The following is a 16584-nucleotide window of genomic DNA, read 5'->3' on the forward strand; positions in this document are numbered from 1 at the left end:
CCAGAGCTCCCTCAAAGTGAACTGAAGCTATTCTCAGTGCCAACAAGGTCCCGAGCTCCTTGAAGGATGAAAATAGCTAAGTTCATCAGGAAAGCCAATGTGGCAAGCTCGTCCAACAGAACCAACAGCTCCTTACAGCTTCTACCAGTTCCCAATAGCCTCTTGCAGCTCTCAACAGCCTCCTTCTTCTCCAGGGCTGCCTCTTATGCTGCTGGCAACAGTCCTCAGGTGGGCCTCCCACACCCAGCACCCCACTTACTCAGTTCAGCTGGGGGTTATAAGTTGACCACCAGTTATCAATCCACTACACTACTATATATATTTTTTTCTTTTTTTCAAATACACGTACCAAATATCCAAAAGTAGGTTGATATGCTATGGTTTCCAAAGCACCTTTGTTTAGGCTACCATTTGTTTTAGGAGGATTGATAAACATTTTGCTTTTGATTATTGCATTGGTAGATGAAAAATTGTAGGAGGGTTGATAAACATTTTGCTTTTGATTATTGAATTGGTAAATTAACAATGAAATTTTTAATCTCATTTAAGTTGTGTCAGATACTATGTTGAGCAATAGGAAAGCTGACAAATACACCTCCCAAGGAATGGATTGAGGACAGTTATCTACTTTCTCATCAAATGTGAAATTCTTTCTGAATAGGAAAAAATAATTTTGGTTCTAAGACATTAGACCATCTAGGAAAGCCTTTCTTACAGAAAACAAAATCTCACACTGAAAGGCAATGTTCATTCTGACCGAGTAGATGATAATATATCACTTAAAGGAGCAAAGTTTTAATTTAACTCAGATTGGGAAGATTCAGTCCATAGCCAGCTGGCCCCAAAGCCAGAATATCAGAGTAGAGAGTGTGGCAGAGTAAATCTGCTTAATTCATAGTGGTCAGGGAGCAGAGGAGAGGAACCATGCCAGAGAGCAGCAGGGAGGGACCATCTATAGTATTTAAAGCTATGCCTCTGTGCCCCCCCCGGACACTCAGGAGTGTGCTCCAACAATCTGCTAGTCTTTCTTAATCCAATGAAGTTGACATATCAGGATTAACTGTTACGGCAGGGTGATTAGGGAGAGTAGTAGTGTTCTGTGTGGCTGACTTATTCATTTGTCTCTCCTAATTCTATCCATAGCTACTTATTATTGTGTCCTAGATGGTATTACCCAAACCAAGGAAAAGACTTGATACCGTCACACATCTTTCATTTCTTCCTTCACCTTAATCAGTGAGGGACTCATAATATGGCTAATGCAAGAAAAAGTTTAATGTTCAATCCAGGGGCTGTTATCTGTAAAAGTTCCATTTTAAAGTGTGGGTCTTGGATCTAAAAAAAGAAAAAACAAGAAACAAAAGTAGGTGGTACTGAAACCACATTCCTGGAGGAAGAAGACCAGGCTCTTACACAATTTCAATGTCATAAGCAAGAGGGCCTCCAATGGAAAATCCCAGATAAAAAGACACCTTTTCTATGCTTCTGCCACTTCTAAGTTGACCCAGGAAAGCAGGTGTGATGGGTATTGTGATTTTTTCATGGATCCCATACTCTATGAATAAATTATTGTTTTCAGATCGTCCCTGTAAACGAAGCAAGAGTTTTTGGACTTTTTTCTCCTTCCATACATCTCCACTTTGCCACAAGGAATTAATGTCTGTTATCTTTCCAAAGCACTGATCAATTTTTCCTTTGTGGACAAGTCTGTTCGTATTGGTACCTTTTCCAAGAAAGAAATAGGCAATTGGTTGCTTTGTACGATGCATGTGTCTATATTGCCCCTTGAAAGACTTTTCCAGTGATTGAGCATATTTTTCCATTTGTTTAGAATCTTGATCTAGTTGCTGGTTTTCTGGCCAAAATAAAAGTGAAGCTAGGAAATAAGGTTCTGAAAATCTGTAACTTGGTCCTACTTGATGTAAAATGTCTCGAAGCTGATCTTTCAGTTTTTTAATTGGCTTCACTAATTTGGAGGTAGGCTTAATACATGAGAGAATGATACTGGCCAAGACGAAATTTTGCTTTTCCTTCAGCTGCATTCTGACAGTGCATTGTTCAAAGAGAAACGTGTATGTGTTCACTATATATTCCATGCTGCTTACCACGTCCTCTTGACCTTTGATGAGATATTCTAACAGCCCAGAAAACTTGTCTGCTTTTAAAGCTTCTAGGCTTTTCCGGTTCCTCTCTACTTGAAGTGGCACACTGAACTTCAGTTCAAGATCTCTTTTTGGTGATTCTTCTGAGGGCCCAAATATATCCATATATTTCTTAAAATGTCCAGCAACCTTTCTTCGAGTTTTGGCCTCTTCGTTTTGCTTAATGTTGTTCCTGGGTTTTAGAAGGACGAAATAATCATCAAAAAAATCAAAGGCATTCTTTAAACAAGATTGCAAAGTAGTAAGATAAGGAATAAAATTCTTGAGGGCTGACTTAAATTCATCTAGATCCCCTGGGATGTCACTACTTCCTGATATAAAATTGATCATAGCTCTTCTAGAGAGTTCATTTTGCTTGTCAAAAAAAGGAATCAGCTGGAGAATCTGGATGGTGTATAGCCCCACTTCTATCTCCCCTTGGTAGCCAGATATGTTGTAAGTGTCATACCTTCTTTTTGACTTCTGACCCAGCCTTTCCTTCGCTTCGTACTCTCTGTCCTCACTTTGCCGTTGAGATTCTTTGAATGCGTCTGAGGCATGCTCTGCTAAATCCAAAAGATTAGTTAAGTCATAGACTGAAATGCCCTTGTTTCTTTCTGTATCTTCTAGCCACCATCTTATTTTACTTTTGTATACTTGACCCAGTGTGTCTGAGATATAAGAGTTGTCAGGTTCTATCGTTTTGGCTTCTTTTGCCCAATGAAGAGCATTGCTAAAGTCTTTCTCTCTAATGTAGTAATGCCTGGCCAAGGCTTGGCAAATGAATGCATTTGGTTTGAACCTCTCGATACCTTGACACAGCACACCATTAACTGCCTCGTTCCCTTCGTCTTTATGTAATGCTTCGATGAATGGGGAAAACAAGCTTCCTGTTTCACCTTCATGTTCATTCCGCTGTCTTGTGAGCAGCAGTGTTTGCATATCTTGGAAAAATTTGCTTCTTCCTAAGCCAGTATCATAGAACGTATTTTCTGTTAGCATATCCAGCATAATCTGACTCTTGTCCAAGTCATAGCTTTTCTTCAATTCTTCCAGGGAGAGAACTGCAATCAAAGGGTGAATGATGCGCACGCCACAGTAGATCCCACATTCTACCACCTCTGTTTTTATTAGAATTGTAGAGTAGGTGCCCATCTTGTCTTCCAGCTTTTCTGTTCCCCAGAAGGCTTTCTTGTTTGCAATTCCTAAGTAATTCTCACATTGTGATAGTGAAATGGTAGTTCCAGGCACATATGAATTAAGAAGAGCCAGAAAAGAAAAGAGCTTTGCTTCCTTGGTGGACTTATTCTGCCCTTTCAGAATGTTCCTGACCACCTTTTCAATATACTCTTTATTAAAATTTGTTTTCATGATCATAAAGGAATAAAAGTCTTCGAAGTTTTTATGTTGTTCTTTAATTTCTTTCAATTTAAACTCAAAAGCTCTCTGTTCTTTGGGAGACAGTTGTTGTCTTAGGGCAATACTATCTGGGATCATTGCACTTTTTTCAGGATTTTGTGATCTTGTGCAGTTTAGGATGATCACTAGAGGTTTTTCATATCGAATGTATTTTTGGGCTACAGCTTTATGAATGGCACTCTGCAGAAGGTAGACATTATCTTGTTCTTCAAAATCGTCAACAAGGAGCAGTACAGGTAAGTATTCCTGATGGTTTGCTGCCCCATAAGTGATTAAATCGATCACCTGTTCTCCAATTTCAGAAAAATCCATTGTCTTGTTTTTCAGTACGGCACATCTGAATTTCTTCCTTAGTTCCCAGAGAATATGCATGGCCAAGGTAGTTCCCCCACACCCGGGATGATGATACAAATGAATAATTTTGACACATGTTGGTTTACAAGAATCGGCGCAGTTTTGAATCATTTCTTCGAGTTTCTCGTATTTGTCTCTTTTGACGAAAGATAAAGAATAGTATTCAGCAAAGTAGAAGTTCCACCATGATACTTTGCCACCTCGATAGAAGTTTTCCTCTTTTGATGCCTTGAATTCCAGTAATTTATTTTTGTCTTTGTGTAATAGTGTACCTTCACATTCATTCACACAGAGAATTTCCAGAGCAGTCATATCTTCTTCCTTTTTCAGAAGGACAGTAGACGAACAAACAGATGGTAAAAGTCTCTCTGAAGACTGAGTCACAGATTTTAGTTTAAGAATAGTGCCATTTATCTGCTCAAGATTTAAAGCAGAAATACATTTGTCTGATAGTTCATCTTGCTTATTTGTTAATCTTGCTTCAAGCAGGTCTCTCCACCCCTGACATATGTTTGGTTGTACACAAATACACAATATATTTTCCATTCCTTTGAGATCTTGGTAGAAAGCACAGAAAGTCTCAATGAGGGGGTCCCTTGGGTCATCCACAGAAGAGAGTAATAAAAATACCACCAAAAACTTCCCTCTTGGCATTATGTCTTCATGTGTAAGAAATGAAATCAGTTTCCTGACTTCAGAAGCTCTTTCTTTTTGCCAGGAAACTGGATCTAAGGGTTCATATTTTTCACTGTCAAGGTCTGATCTGCCATTGCAGAAAATCCAGCTGGGTTTATGGTAAAGATTGAGACTAGAAATCTTCTCACCTGTTGTGGTTTTCTCTTCTACAAATTGACTTGGAGAGTGTAGGCTTGCAGCTCGGCTTTCTTTGAAAGCTTTGAGAACTCCTTTTGTCTTAGATTCAGAATCAAACTCTAATACAGCAAACCATTTAATCTCCTTTAGGAAATCTAAGTGTATTATCTGATCTGGATGGCACTTGTTTGTTACAAGAATGTACCAATCGTAGTATGAATTTTCTAATAGATCTTGATTTCCTGTCAAGAGGGTAACCAGCTTTGATCCCTCACTAATGTTTTTATTTGTTTTTTGTTTGCATTTTTCTTCTGCTTCTTTCCTAGATGCTGCCAGTGCTTTTAAATGTAATTTGAAAACATCCAAAGCAACTTTATCTTTGATGATGTTCTTAGAGTTGGGCCCATCTCGCACAAAGATTGAGTAGTTTGAACTTTGTTGCCATGTTTTGTTGTTGCAGTTTTGCATTTTGACCTGAAAATAGTCAAGTTTACATTCAGAGTATTTTGCAACAACATCCACCTCAACAACGAATCTGTCAGAGACAGTGCTATTTGGCAGCAAAACTTCTACAAACCTTGGCTCTCGGATGCATTGCTTTGCTTGTTGGACCTGATGTACTTCAAAATACTGCTGGATCATGCAGTTGAAGTGGTCAACTAGGGCTTCTTTGGTGACACTGATGAATTTTACACCAACAATTTTTCCATGGGGTTTGTCTTTGACTCCAAAATGAATAGTGCCATTGGTACGTGAATTCATACAAGCTGAAGCAAAACGGAAAGTCTCATTGCTAAATTTCATCTTTGTATCCTGCTCTGTGGCCGTTTCTGTATTTGTTAGGGCTTTGAACTCATGTACTGGATCAATAAGATTTTGTGGTCCTGTTTCAGGCTGCAGGATGAAATGTAATTTATAACGATATGTATCACCGAATGTATCAAAAGGATATGGGGTACATGTTGGTTGTAACATGTCATCTGGTTGATTTTCCATGAGCTCATTCTTTGGTGATTTAGACTCTTTTGTCATATCTGAGATCTCTTTGCCCTTTTGTCTTTGCTTTGAAGTCTCTGTGTCTTCGTCTTGCATCAAAGGTTGCTTTGTAAGAACATTTTTACTGCTTTTCTTCCTCTTGGGTGTCTGAACAGGATCTTCAGAAGATGTCTTCTGCAATTCTTTGAATAGTCCCACTATTTGGATAGCTGGTCCATGTGTTATGCCCATATCCACAAGATAGCTTTTATTTAGCCACTTCAAGGTTGCTCCACTCACATCTTGGGCAGTTAAAATTTCCCTGTGTTTTTGGTCAATCTTATGACTCTTTAGCCATCTGTTTACATCTTCTTTTGTCCAGTCATCTGTATTTTCTGGAAGGTTTAGTTGCTCTGCCATTGTGATACCTGTATAGAGAAAAAGAAAACTGATTTGGTATTTTACAACTGAAATTTTAAGACAGTTAATTTTGCAAAAGGTTGAGATAGATGTGTTTCAAAAATTTAAAAAATCCTATTACTAGTGTCTGTTCCAGAAAAACACTATCAAATACAAATACACAAACACTTTTCTCTCGCATGAATGGTAGCATACCATGCACAACTCTCTTTACCTTGATTTTTTTTTCAAGAAGTATATGTCGGGATGCTTTCAATGAGTATATTTAGAGATGTCTTATCCTTATTTATGGTTGTTTGTTATAATGTATCTTTGCTATATTATTCACAAATATTCAATTCTGTTCTAGAAAGTAGGAAAAAAGGATATATGAGATGATAGAAGCAAGTAATTTATGAAACATGTTAGGATAGACATAAATGAACCAAACAGAGCATATGGCTATAACCATAATTAGGAAGGAAAAGGAGGACCAAATAGCCATTAAATATTCCTGTGACACATATGAAGGATTTAATATATCTGAGGTATTATTTGAGTCACTCACTGGCAAAACCATTCTGATCCTTTGCATCATCTACTCAAGAAACATAAATAAAACCCAAAGTATCTTATCAGGCTAATTAATGACTTACAGCTGTGATCAAGCACACTTACCCCTCTGGATCTTTTTGAGTAGAATAAGTATCATTTCTGTCTGTTGAACCTCTTTGGCTAGACCTCAGTTCTGAGCCTATAGATAAAGGTTAATTTTCTACACCTTAACCAACTGGGAAAATAATACTATTCTACCATAATAAGTTATGTGTCAAGTAGTAGATCACACAGGCCACAAACACTCCACTGCAACAAGAAAAATGATTAAGGAAATTGCAAATTTTTGTATGTAATTTTTTACAGTACCAAGTATTGATCCCAAGGACACGCTATCACTGAGCTACATTCTCATCTCCCCAGCCCTTTTATTTACTGTATTAGTTTTATTTTGAGATAGGGTCCCATTAAGTTGCCTAGGCCGGTCTCGAATTTGTCATCATTGTCCCTCAGCCTCCTGAGTAGCTGGAAGTGTGTGCCATCATGCCCAAGTAAAATTTGGAATCTAGAGTTGCTCCAAAATCTTTAACCATCAGGGACAAACTGAAATCCCAGTGAGGTAACCCTACACACCTCCCAGAATGGCTAAAATTAAAGACTGGTAACACCAAATGCTGGTGACAATGTGAAGTTAATGAAGTTCTCAGACACTGCTGGTGGAAATATAAATTGTTTCTGCTACCTTGAGAAATGACTTGATAGTTTTTATAAAGTCAAATATGTATCTATTGTATGGTTCAGCAATTTGAATGAAAAAGTTAAAGTGCTGATGTGAGTGAAGCCACTACACAGAAAATATATTGTAGGATTCCATTTATATGAAGTTCAAGAACAGGCAGAGTTAAAAGTGGAAGTCAGAACATTGGTTATATGTTGGTTGGCAGATCCAGATGTGGTGCTGCATACCTGTAATTCCAGTACTTGGGAGGCCAGCGCAGGAGGATCACCATGATTTTGAGGCCATGTGGACTACATAAGTGAGTTTAAGGCCAGCCTGCACTATATAGTGAGACCCTGTCTCAAAAAAACAAACGAAACGACCAAACAAACAAAAACATCTTGGCTGGGAGATATTTTCTAGGAAACAGAACAGGATCTTTATGGAAGGGGCATGACATTGGCTGACAACAATCCATCTCATAATTTTCTACTGTAAATTTGTACTTTACCATAATAGTAGCCAGCTGTGCCTGGGGGATACAGGAAGAAAGCTTTGTGTTTAGCCAGTTGCTATGACAAATGGCAAGATGTGTGCACACGTGCAAAAATGTCAAACTGGGATTTTTACCCTTATCATGCTCTGTCTAACAGGTTATATGTACCTGAGTACTACAGGAGGTAAATAACCCACACTGCTCGTCTGTTGTGTAATCATGTATTTTATCATGCTGGAATGTTGGTGTGACTCACAGTAGCTGTGCCTGGGAAAAGCAAAAACCCATCTGTGCATTCCACTTGGCAAATGAACTGCAGGGTGTGTACAGGAGTTCCAAGCAGCAACAAATGAGTTTTACCCAGGAAATACTTATTGCTAAATTTCTGTGCATTTTGGATTTCTTTTTTAAAAGTTTTCTTTTGATTTTTCTGATAGAAATAGCCCAATTCAGTATGATAGCATATGAAAAAGCAAGATTTGCAAGTGGTGGAGGAGGTCAAAAGTGAATCATCAGGGTGCTGGTGATCTAGCTCAGCGGCACAAGTGCCTGCCTGGCCAGTGCAAGGTCCTAAGTTCGAGTCCCAGAACGGAAAAAAAAAAAAAAAGAAGAAATGAATCATCAGATTACTCATGCGTGAGTAATGAAGACGATAATGACTTTGGCAATGGCCATATGAACCAAAGTTCCTGTGACAATGAAATGGAGCAAGAATCGACTGATACAGACATAGGGATGGCAGACCTCCTTGATTCAGATGAGGAAGAAAGCAGCAATGTGAGTCATATCCGATTAGGCAAAATGGTGCAAAAGGGTCACGTAACCAAATGAAATGATCCAGTGTTAGAACTAGGTCCGAAATATAGTGAGAATCTTGGCAGGGGTGAAAGGTATTGGACAGAATTCCAGCTCTGTCATTCAGTGTTGATAACTGTAACTGATGTAATGCTGCAAGATGTTGTGAAATGCACAAAGGCTGAAATACAAGTAAAATGTTCTGTATGTACCAATAGCCATTCTCAAAAAGGTAGTTCTTATGATACGTCACTAGCTGAACCGAAAGCATACATTGGTCTGCTGTACTTAGTAGGGATTTCTTATGGTCATCACAGGAGTGTAAAAGATTGATGGAAAAGTGATGCATGTGGGCTTGAGGTTTGTACAATATCAGTGACTCTGAGGAAATTTGGTTTCCTTCATAGTTGTCTGAGGTTTGATGACAAAACCACCCACAAAGAAAGAACAGGAACTGATAATCTGGTTGCTATCTACTCACTGTTTGAGAAGCTTGTGGGTAATTGGCAGACAATTTACATACCATCTAAATTCATGGCTACTGATGAATATCTTGCAGCATTTTGTAGTCACTGTAGCTTCTGACAGTATATTCCCCCTCAAAATGCTCAAAACATGGCATAAAAATTCATGCCCTTATAGATGCAAAGACTCATTATGCTTTCAGTTTAGAAGTTTATCCTGTAACTCAGCTACCAAGTCCTTTTTTCATATAGTAAATAAACCAAATGATGCTGTGAACCGACTAGTTGCTCCTATCTCCCAAACTAATTGGAATGTGACATTCAACAATTTGTTCATCAGTTTCTGTTTGATGTTACATTTGCTAACAGAGCACAAGTGAACCAGCACAGGAATTGTCCCCAGGAACAAAGCAGAAATTCCACAGGAAATGTTGTAATTTCAAAACAGAGACTTGAATAGCACAATCTTTGGATTTCAGGAAGATAATAACACTGGCCTCATATATGGCAAAGAAAATCCAACTGGTATTGTTGATGTCAACATTCACCATGATGGAAATGTTGATAGGTAAACTTCAACAAAACGGAAGCCTGAGATGGAAACTTTCTGCAACAAAACCAAAGGTGGACTAGATGTTGTTGAGTTATGAAGCAACTATGATGTGAACAAAAACACAAAGCCTTGGCCAATGGTTATGTTTTACTTAATCCTAAACATGTGCAACAAAAATAGTTTTATGGTTTATAAAGAAAATAACAAGTACAAAATATCACAGAGAAATTTTCTTAGAAGATTGGGACTGGAGCTCATAAGAGATCAATTATAGCAGAGGAAAAAACAAAATGTTTCTGGTCAAGGAACTACACAAAAATATTGTGGAGCACACTGGTGAACCGACAGGTGAGCAGGCAGAGGCAGCATCACGAAGACCTACTATGACAACAGGAAGACAAAAAGATGTCAAATGTGCCTTACAAAGAGGATAGGAAACAAAACATGTGCAATTAGTGAAAGTGATACTTGTGCATGGAATATGCAGTTTTCATGTGTGAAGACTGCCTTGGGTGTGGCAGTTGAAACAAACTTCTACTTTTTTTTTTTTTTTGAGACAAATCTCACTATGCAGTTCAGGCTGGCCTTGAACTCACTTTGTAGCTCAGGCTGGCCTCGAACTCATGATTCTCCTGCTTCTGCCTCCCGAGTGCTGGGATTACAAGTGTGTGCCACCACGCAAAGCTTCTTTCTGTTGTAGACTTTTGTTTGTATTTATATTGTAGTTCATGTAGGCTTTTATTTTTGTTGTTATCTTTTAGGTTGTGTAAGTAAGCAAACAGCCGATGTGAAAATGTTGAGGTTTATTCTAAGCACTCTTACATATTTGGTATTTTATTTTATTGATGTCCTATTTTTCTGCTAATGCACATTGTACAATGCAGCAGGGAGCTCCTGGCAAAAGAGGAAGACAAGACAGGTGACAAAAATGGCCAGCCACATAGGAAAGGAAAGCTAAGCACATGTGCTGTCATGTAAGTGAGATGTGTGCATGGAACATGCAGTTGTCATGTGTGAATACTGCTTTGGGTGTGACAGTTGAAGGAAAGATTATTTATATGGTAGAGTTCTATTGGTATTTTCATTGTGGATCATGTAGGAATTTCTTTCTTTCTTTTTTTTTTGGTACTGGGAATCAAACTCAGGACCTTGTGCTTGCCAGGCAGGTGCTTGTACCACTGAGCTATATCCCCGGCCCAGGAATTTATTTCTGATATTATCTTTTAGGTTTTGTAAGCAAATACACAGCTGATATGAAAATGTTGATGTTTATTCTAAATGCACAATATATATTAAGAATTTAATACTTTATTTTATTGATATTTTATGTTCCTGTTAACTACACACTATAACACAATAAGAACCTCCTGACAAAACAGTAAGACCAATGAGATGTGAAATATATCCTACAAAAAGGCCAGGAAAGAAAAACACATGTGCTGTCAGTGTAAGCAATATGTGTGTATGGTACATGCTATTGTCATGTGCACACACTCCTTTACTGGAGTAAAGAGTTTTTTTTTTTTTTTTTGGTATTTTTTGTTTTGTTTTGTTTTGTTTCCAGTACCGAGGATCAAACTCATGACCTTGCACTTGCTGGGCAGGTACAGTGCTGCTGAGCTAAATTCCCAGTCCCCAAAGTAAAGATTTTTTTTTTGTAAAGTGCTATTGGTATTTTTATTGCATATAAGAATTTCATATAATAAATATTTCATGTTTTCATATAAGAATTCACTTCTGTTACTATTTTTTAGACTTTGTACACCAAAAAACAGTTGATGTTGACAATTTTGATGCTTTTTAATAAACTCAATAAATACTAAAAATTCAATACTTTATTTTTGTGATTTTTTGGTTAAGTACTCATTATTTAATATAATAAAACTCACAAAATTAAAATTACTAAAAGTTAAAATTACTAAAAATTACTAAATCTGAACTTGTATCATTAACCTATATCAATGGATGTTAAAATGAAGTCATTTTAAACAAATTATAACTTTATAAATTAAAATACCATTATCTAATATTGGAGGAGAGTATCTTAAAACACTAATTACATATTACCTTGCAAGCTGAAAAGTTACATTTCATATTATATATTTTTATTTTAGAGAACTGAAACCTCTCAAAATTTAATAGCAAAAAAAGTTTTAAAAGTTCAGCTCTGTATATTACTTCCAGCTCTCTCTACTTTACAACCCCTATGGTTTTATGTTATAGTTCAGTACCAAAAAGACCTGTGAAACTTTCCAACCAATTTTCTTATTCATGCCATATGACTTTTTTTTTAGGTGAAAGCCAAAGAAAATGCTTTTTTTTTTTTTTTTTTTTTTCTAGAAAATGCTTTATAAATCCTACATCCAGAACTTGAAGTAGAATACTCTTTTTTGCTACTTAGACTCTGTAGAAACTTGGGCTGTACCTTCTTATTTTCACTGGACAGATTAGAACAAAAAACCTCTTGCACCATGAATTTAGGTGTGTCAATCTCTAAGTTGAATTTATGTAAAGCTGTAGCATTATAATGTCTTGTCTCACTTTTCCTTTCCATTTTGTCTTTCAAAAAGGCAGACAGAGCCATTCCCCATTTACAAAAGATCTATTTCCCTGCTTCCTATTATCTATCTTTTATTTTACTGTTTAAATTATATATATTTTTAGTTTCTCATATAAAAGAAACTGTGTTATATTTAAGCTTGTGTGTCTGATTTATTCCATTGAACATTATGGTCTCAATGTGCTCATTTTTCTACACATGACTCAAACCTATTCAGAGACAGTGGAAGGGAGAAAAAACCAGAGAGGAAAGGGAGGTAAAAATAATTAAGGTGTGTTATGTACGTGGTGAATGTAATAATTATGTACTGCCAACATGTACTAATAAAAAAATAAAATAAAATGTGGGAAGAAGAAAAAAGTTAGTCAGAAAAGAGTTGCATTTATTTATTTACTTATTTATTTATTTAGTCTTTTTGAGACAGGGTCTCACTATGCAGTTCAGGCTGGCTTAAGCTCACTTTGTAGCCCAGGCTGGCCTTGAACCTGCAACAATCCTCCTGCCTCAGCCTCCCAGAGTGCTGGGATTACAGGTGTGCGCCACCATGCCTGGCAAAAGTTGCATGTATCCTTTAAAATAAAACACATAGGTTGCAATAACCAGTTTCCTCAGATGCACCTCCAATAACATGTTGAGCAAAATCCACCATGAACTGAACTGTAGTGCTCCACTCCTAGAACCACATCCACAGCTCCCAAGTGAGCCATGTTTCCTATGCCAGAAGCCTGCTCCATCCTAGGGTATCTCTGCTCAGAAGTCATCACAGTAGCTTTTGACATTTCTGGCCTAGACTTAAAGCAACACTACTTTCTTCTGGCAGAAGCATATGATTAAAAGCTAAACTTGTTTAAAAGCTAAACTTCATGTATGGAAATAGATGTAATATTTTACAGATCCTTTAACATCGTGTGAGTATTTTAGCATCAGCTAGACCACAATAAGATTCTGAACCACAGTCAGGCTGAGAGAGCTGATATTTTTCTATCTGTGCCTGACCCAGTAGTATACTTTCTAGCATCTGTTCCATCATATTTTTCAACTCTGCCTGATCAAATCACTGCAAAATAAAATTGATCGCAAAGGGCAGCCACTCCTACACCTTTTGGCCAATGACCTTCTGAATTCGAAGGAAGTGACTCAGCCATGAGGAAGAAGCTTCTGAAGAACTGAGACCTTTAATCTACACATCTTTCACTGTTTCTTCCTTCAAGCACAAGAAGTGACCAAGTAATAAATGAAGAAAGGGAGTGAGACATGAAAGGACAGTGCCCACACTTTGTTTTTGACTCTACCGGGGATTGAACCCTGGACCTTTATGCTGAGCTATATCCCCATCTTCCTCCTTTTCTTTTTATTTTATTTTATTTTTTATTTTGAGACAATGATTCACTAAACTGCTCAGGCTGGGCTCAAGCTTTTGATCCTCCCGCCTTCCAGAGTCCAGGGCAATGGGCACGTGCCACTGTGCCTGGTTTTATAGTTGTTTACCATCTGATTTCACTCTGTCCTAGTAACTCTCATTGCTAGGTAAAATCTCATATCCCACAGACTCCACTTTGAAAGTACAGCTCACTTGTGTTTTACTCGTAGTATTGTGACTCACAGAAGAGGAACAGCCTGGTCATTCTGTGGCTGGGTGTGCCCAAGCTCCCAAGTCTGTCGTTCTGAGGTTTCCCATGGCCCATCTCTGGCCCATTTTATGAAGACAATTTCCCAGCATCCCCTTACCTTTTCCGTCAGCTGGTGCCTCTGCAGTTTTACTCACTCAATCCTGGTGCCTCAGGTGATGCACTGTAAAGCAGATTACGGAACGAAGTATTGCATTAGATGGATTGGTTGATTTGTACCTGAACTGCATCCCCTATACATGTGAAAACACAAAGCCAGGTTCTCATATAAGGGTTGGAGGGATAAAAAGCTGGTCTTGAACATTTGGATGAGAAAGTAAGCAAATAAAAAGGAGTGACTCGTCACTATGTTCTCTCCAAAATTATGGATCCTTCAGTCATGATTAAATAGGTGTCACTTTTTACACTGGTTCTCTAAAGCCTCTGTTGGTGTCTTGATAGCTATGCCTTTTAACAAATCATTTACAAACTGAAGATGCCACTTTCACAGAATATAAACCAGAGGAATGAATTTTTCCCACTATTTATAGATATTTTTCATATCAGTGATATTTTTAACACCCGTTGTGTTCCAAAAAGGGTTTCAGGCAATTAGAAAGTGGACTGAGATCACAGGTATATTAAACGCTTAAGGAAAGAAATCAGAGGAAACCTAGCCAGTGGTAGGAGAAAAAAAGGGTACAGAAGAAAGTTAACACCTAATATAACAGTTTTTTATTCTATCTACTTTAAAAAGTTGCCCTGAATAGTTGTTTCTGAGCTTCTTAGCACTGATATAGGAGACAGAGCAAGGCAACTCTAGCTGGAGAAACAGCAGTACCTGTCAATTACCAGATCCCAGGGCAAAAGCGAGGATCACATATAAGGAATTTCTAGCAATCTCCCAGGAGATGTGGATGGCATAAAAGAAGAGCAACCATCACAGAAAGCCGCTGTGGTTAAGTTTCTGCAATAGCCTGGCCAGAGATTCTTAGATGCGCTGTGCACTTTCAGTTTTGCTTTTACCTTTTTTCTCTTTGTTTCATCCAAAGCTGGTTTCATCTGCAGAGCTGGTTTCTCCCACACCCATTCACCCTGCACTTGTCAAAGAAACTCTTGGCACCGTTTTTTGGCTTGTCTTTTCCAATTCTTTAGGCAAGAAGAACCTGGAATGCTTTTGATGGGCCAGCCAGTTCTAAAGAAACTACGCTATAACACAACCAGTTATATATAAAAAAAGGGAACCACAATTTTTTACTTAATTGAGCCTACATACATTTGCAAACTGTCGAGGTAACTGTGGTATTTGCTAGCATTGGTAAGAAGAGTTGAAGATTAGGTTCTTATTTGGAAATGCCGTTCTCCTATACCCTAGTATTACTTTACTGATCACTTTGGGGGGAAATTGGACATAAACCTATGATTCTGAGCAGGAAAATAAAGCTGCCATAATTCCAAGGTCTTCTTGCAGTTTTCTGTTGGTCTCTGTCTTTCACTGACTTTCATCATTTGACACTAATATCTGAGAAGCTGTCAAGGAGTTCTGTTTTCAAAACTGCTGATTCCTTAGAGTATGTGGTGAAAGGTATCTTCAATCAAAGTAAACATTTAAATTTTCATTTTCTGCTCTTTGTGAAGATGCACTTATGCCCGGGAGGATTTTATCCATGAAAATGCCCCAAGCTTTTAAAGATGCAAATATTTTGTGGAATGCTGAACTCATTTTGAACTACAAAGCAGACTCCTAAAGAAGCAACAGATAGTTTAGAGGTTATAGCCTTGGAATATTATTAGTTTAGGCTTTGGGGTATTTTTAAATTTTCTAATTGCAAAGTAGATTCAATTCAGTTGCTATTACAGATGCTAAGGATATTAATAAAGAGATATTGTACTCACCCAGATTCTCAAATTTCTTCTGTGTAAAGAAGAACACCTTTTTTGGTGCAGAAAATATCTGATATCTTGTGGTTTCTTCCTTCTATGATGTTAAATATTTTTTCTTCATTTTAATGCAAGCTTATATGTCCTCTACTTCCTCAACGCTAGCTCTAACTGGCTAAGAAAAAAAAAAAAAAAAAAAAAAAAAAAAAGGCGTGCCTGGTATGTGAGAAGGCTGAATTATGACTAGATTTTAGTTTCGTTTCCCAGATCTGAGCAGTGCTTCTTAGCAGTAATGCCCCACCTTCTGGTCTGTTTAGTTAAAAACCTAAAGAGTTCACATCTGTTCTGCCTTAATTGATCCTTTGGGGATACTCCCTTCCTTTCCTTTTCTTTCTTTCATTAATATTGTTTTAGTCTATTTTCTGTTCTTACACTGGATACCACATACTGAGTAGTTTATAAAGAAAACAAATTTATATCTTACATTTTTGAGGTTTTGACATCCAAGGTGGAGGAGCTGTCTCTGGTGAGAGCCTTCTTGCTGATGGGAACTCGTGCAGAGTCCCGAGGGGTACAGGACATCACGGCAAGGTAGGGAGGTACAAGCTTGCTGGAATCTGTCTTCCTCTTCTCCTAAAACCATTATGGGAAATCATGAGGACTCCACCCTCATGACAAGTCTAGTCCTAATTACCACCCAAAAGCTCCACTTACAGATACTATTAACACTGACCTCGGGGATTAAGTTTCAACATGAGTTTGGGAGGGTACAAACACACAGAACATAGCACTTATTGCATGTCAGTTACACTCCTATAACGCTAACATTCATGTAGCATTTTAAAACCTCTATA

General features: G+C 37.7%; 1 protein-coding gene across 5 annotated transcripts; it reads right to left on the reverse strand.

The window, feature by feature from the left end:
• Positions 1-1253: 1253 nt before the first annotated feature.
• Positions 1254-16355, reverse strand: Samd9 (sterile alpha motif domain containing 9). Of its 5 annotated transcripts, none has more exons than XM_013516068.1 (4): positions 15746-15905; positions 13971-14033; positions 6337-6467; positions 1254-6130 (listed from the first exon to the last, which is right to left on the reverse strand). In XM_013516068.1, the coding sequence occupies exon 4, from the start codon at positions 6120-6122 to the stop codon at positions 1410-1412; it is 4713 nt and encodes a 1570-aa protein (XP_013371522.1). In that variant the 5' UTR covers positions 6123-6130; positions 6337-6467; positions 13971-14033; positions 15746-15905; the 3' UTR covers positions 1254-1409. The 5 variants fall into 5 exon arrangements, with proteins under 5 accessions (XP_013371522.1, XP_013371523.1, XP_013371524.1 ...); XM_013516069.1 differs by lacking the exon at positions 6337-6467 and adding an exon at positions 14691-15058; XM_013516070.1 differs by lacking the exons at positions 6337-6467; positions 15746-15905 and adding an exon at positions 16215-16355.
• Between the last annotated feature and the right edge of the window lie 229 nt (positions 16356-16584).

The sequence above is a fragment of the Chinchilla lanigera genome, unplaced genomic scaffold (assembly GCF_000276665.1).
Source record: "Chinchilla lanigera isolate Chin_1 unplaced genomic scaffold, ChiLan1.0 scaffold00031, whole genome shotgun sequence".
Classification (NCBI taxonomy): Eukaryota; Metazoa; Chordata; class Mammalia; order Rodentia; family Chinchillidae; genus Chinchilla; species Chinchilla lanigera.

Coding starts and splice junctions, on each gene's coding strand:
- Samd9 (XM_013516070.1), bottom strand. CDS start 6,122: ATGGCAGAGCAACTAAACCTTCCAGAAAATACAGATGACTGGACAAAA.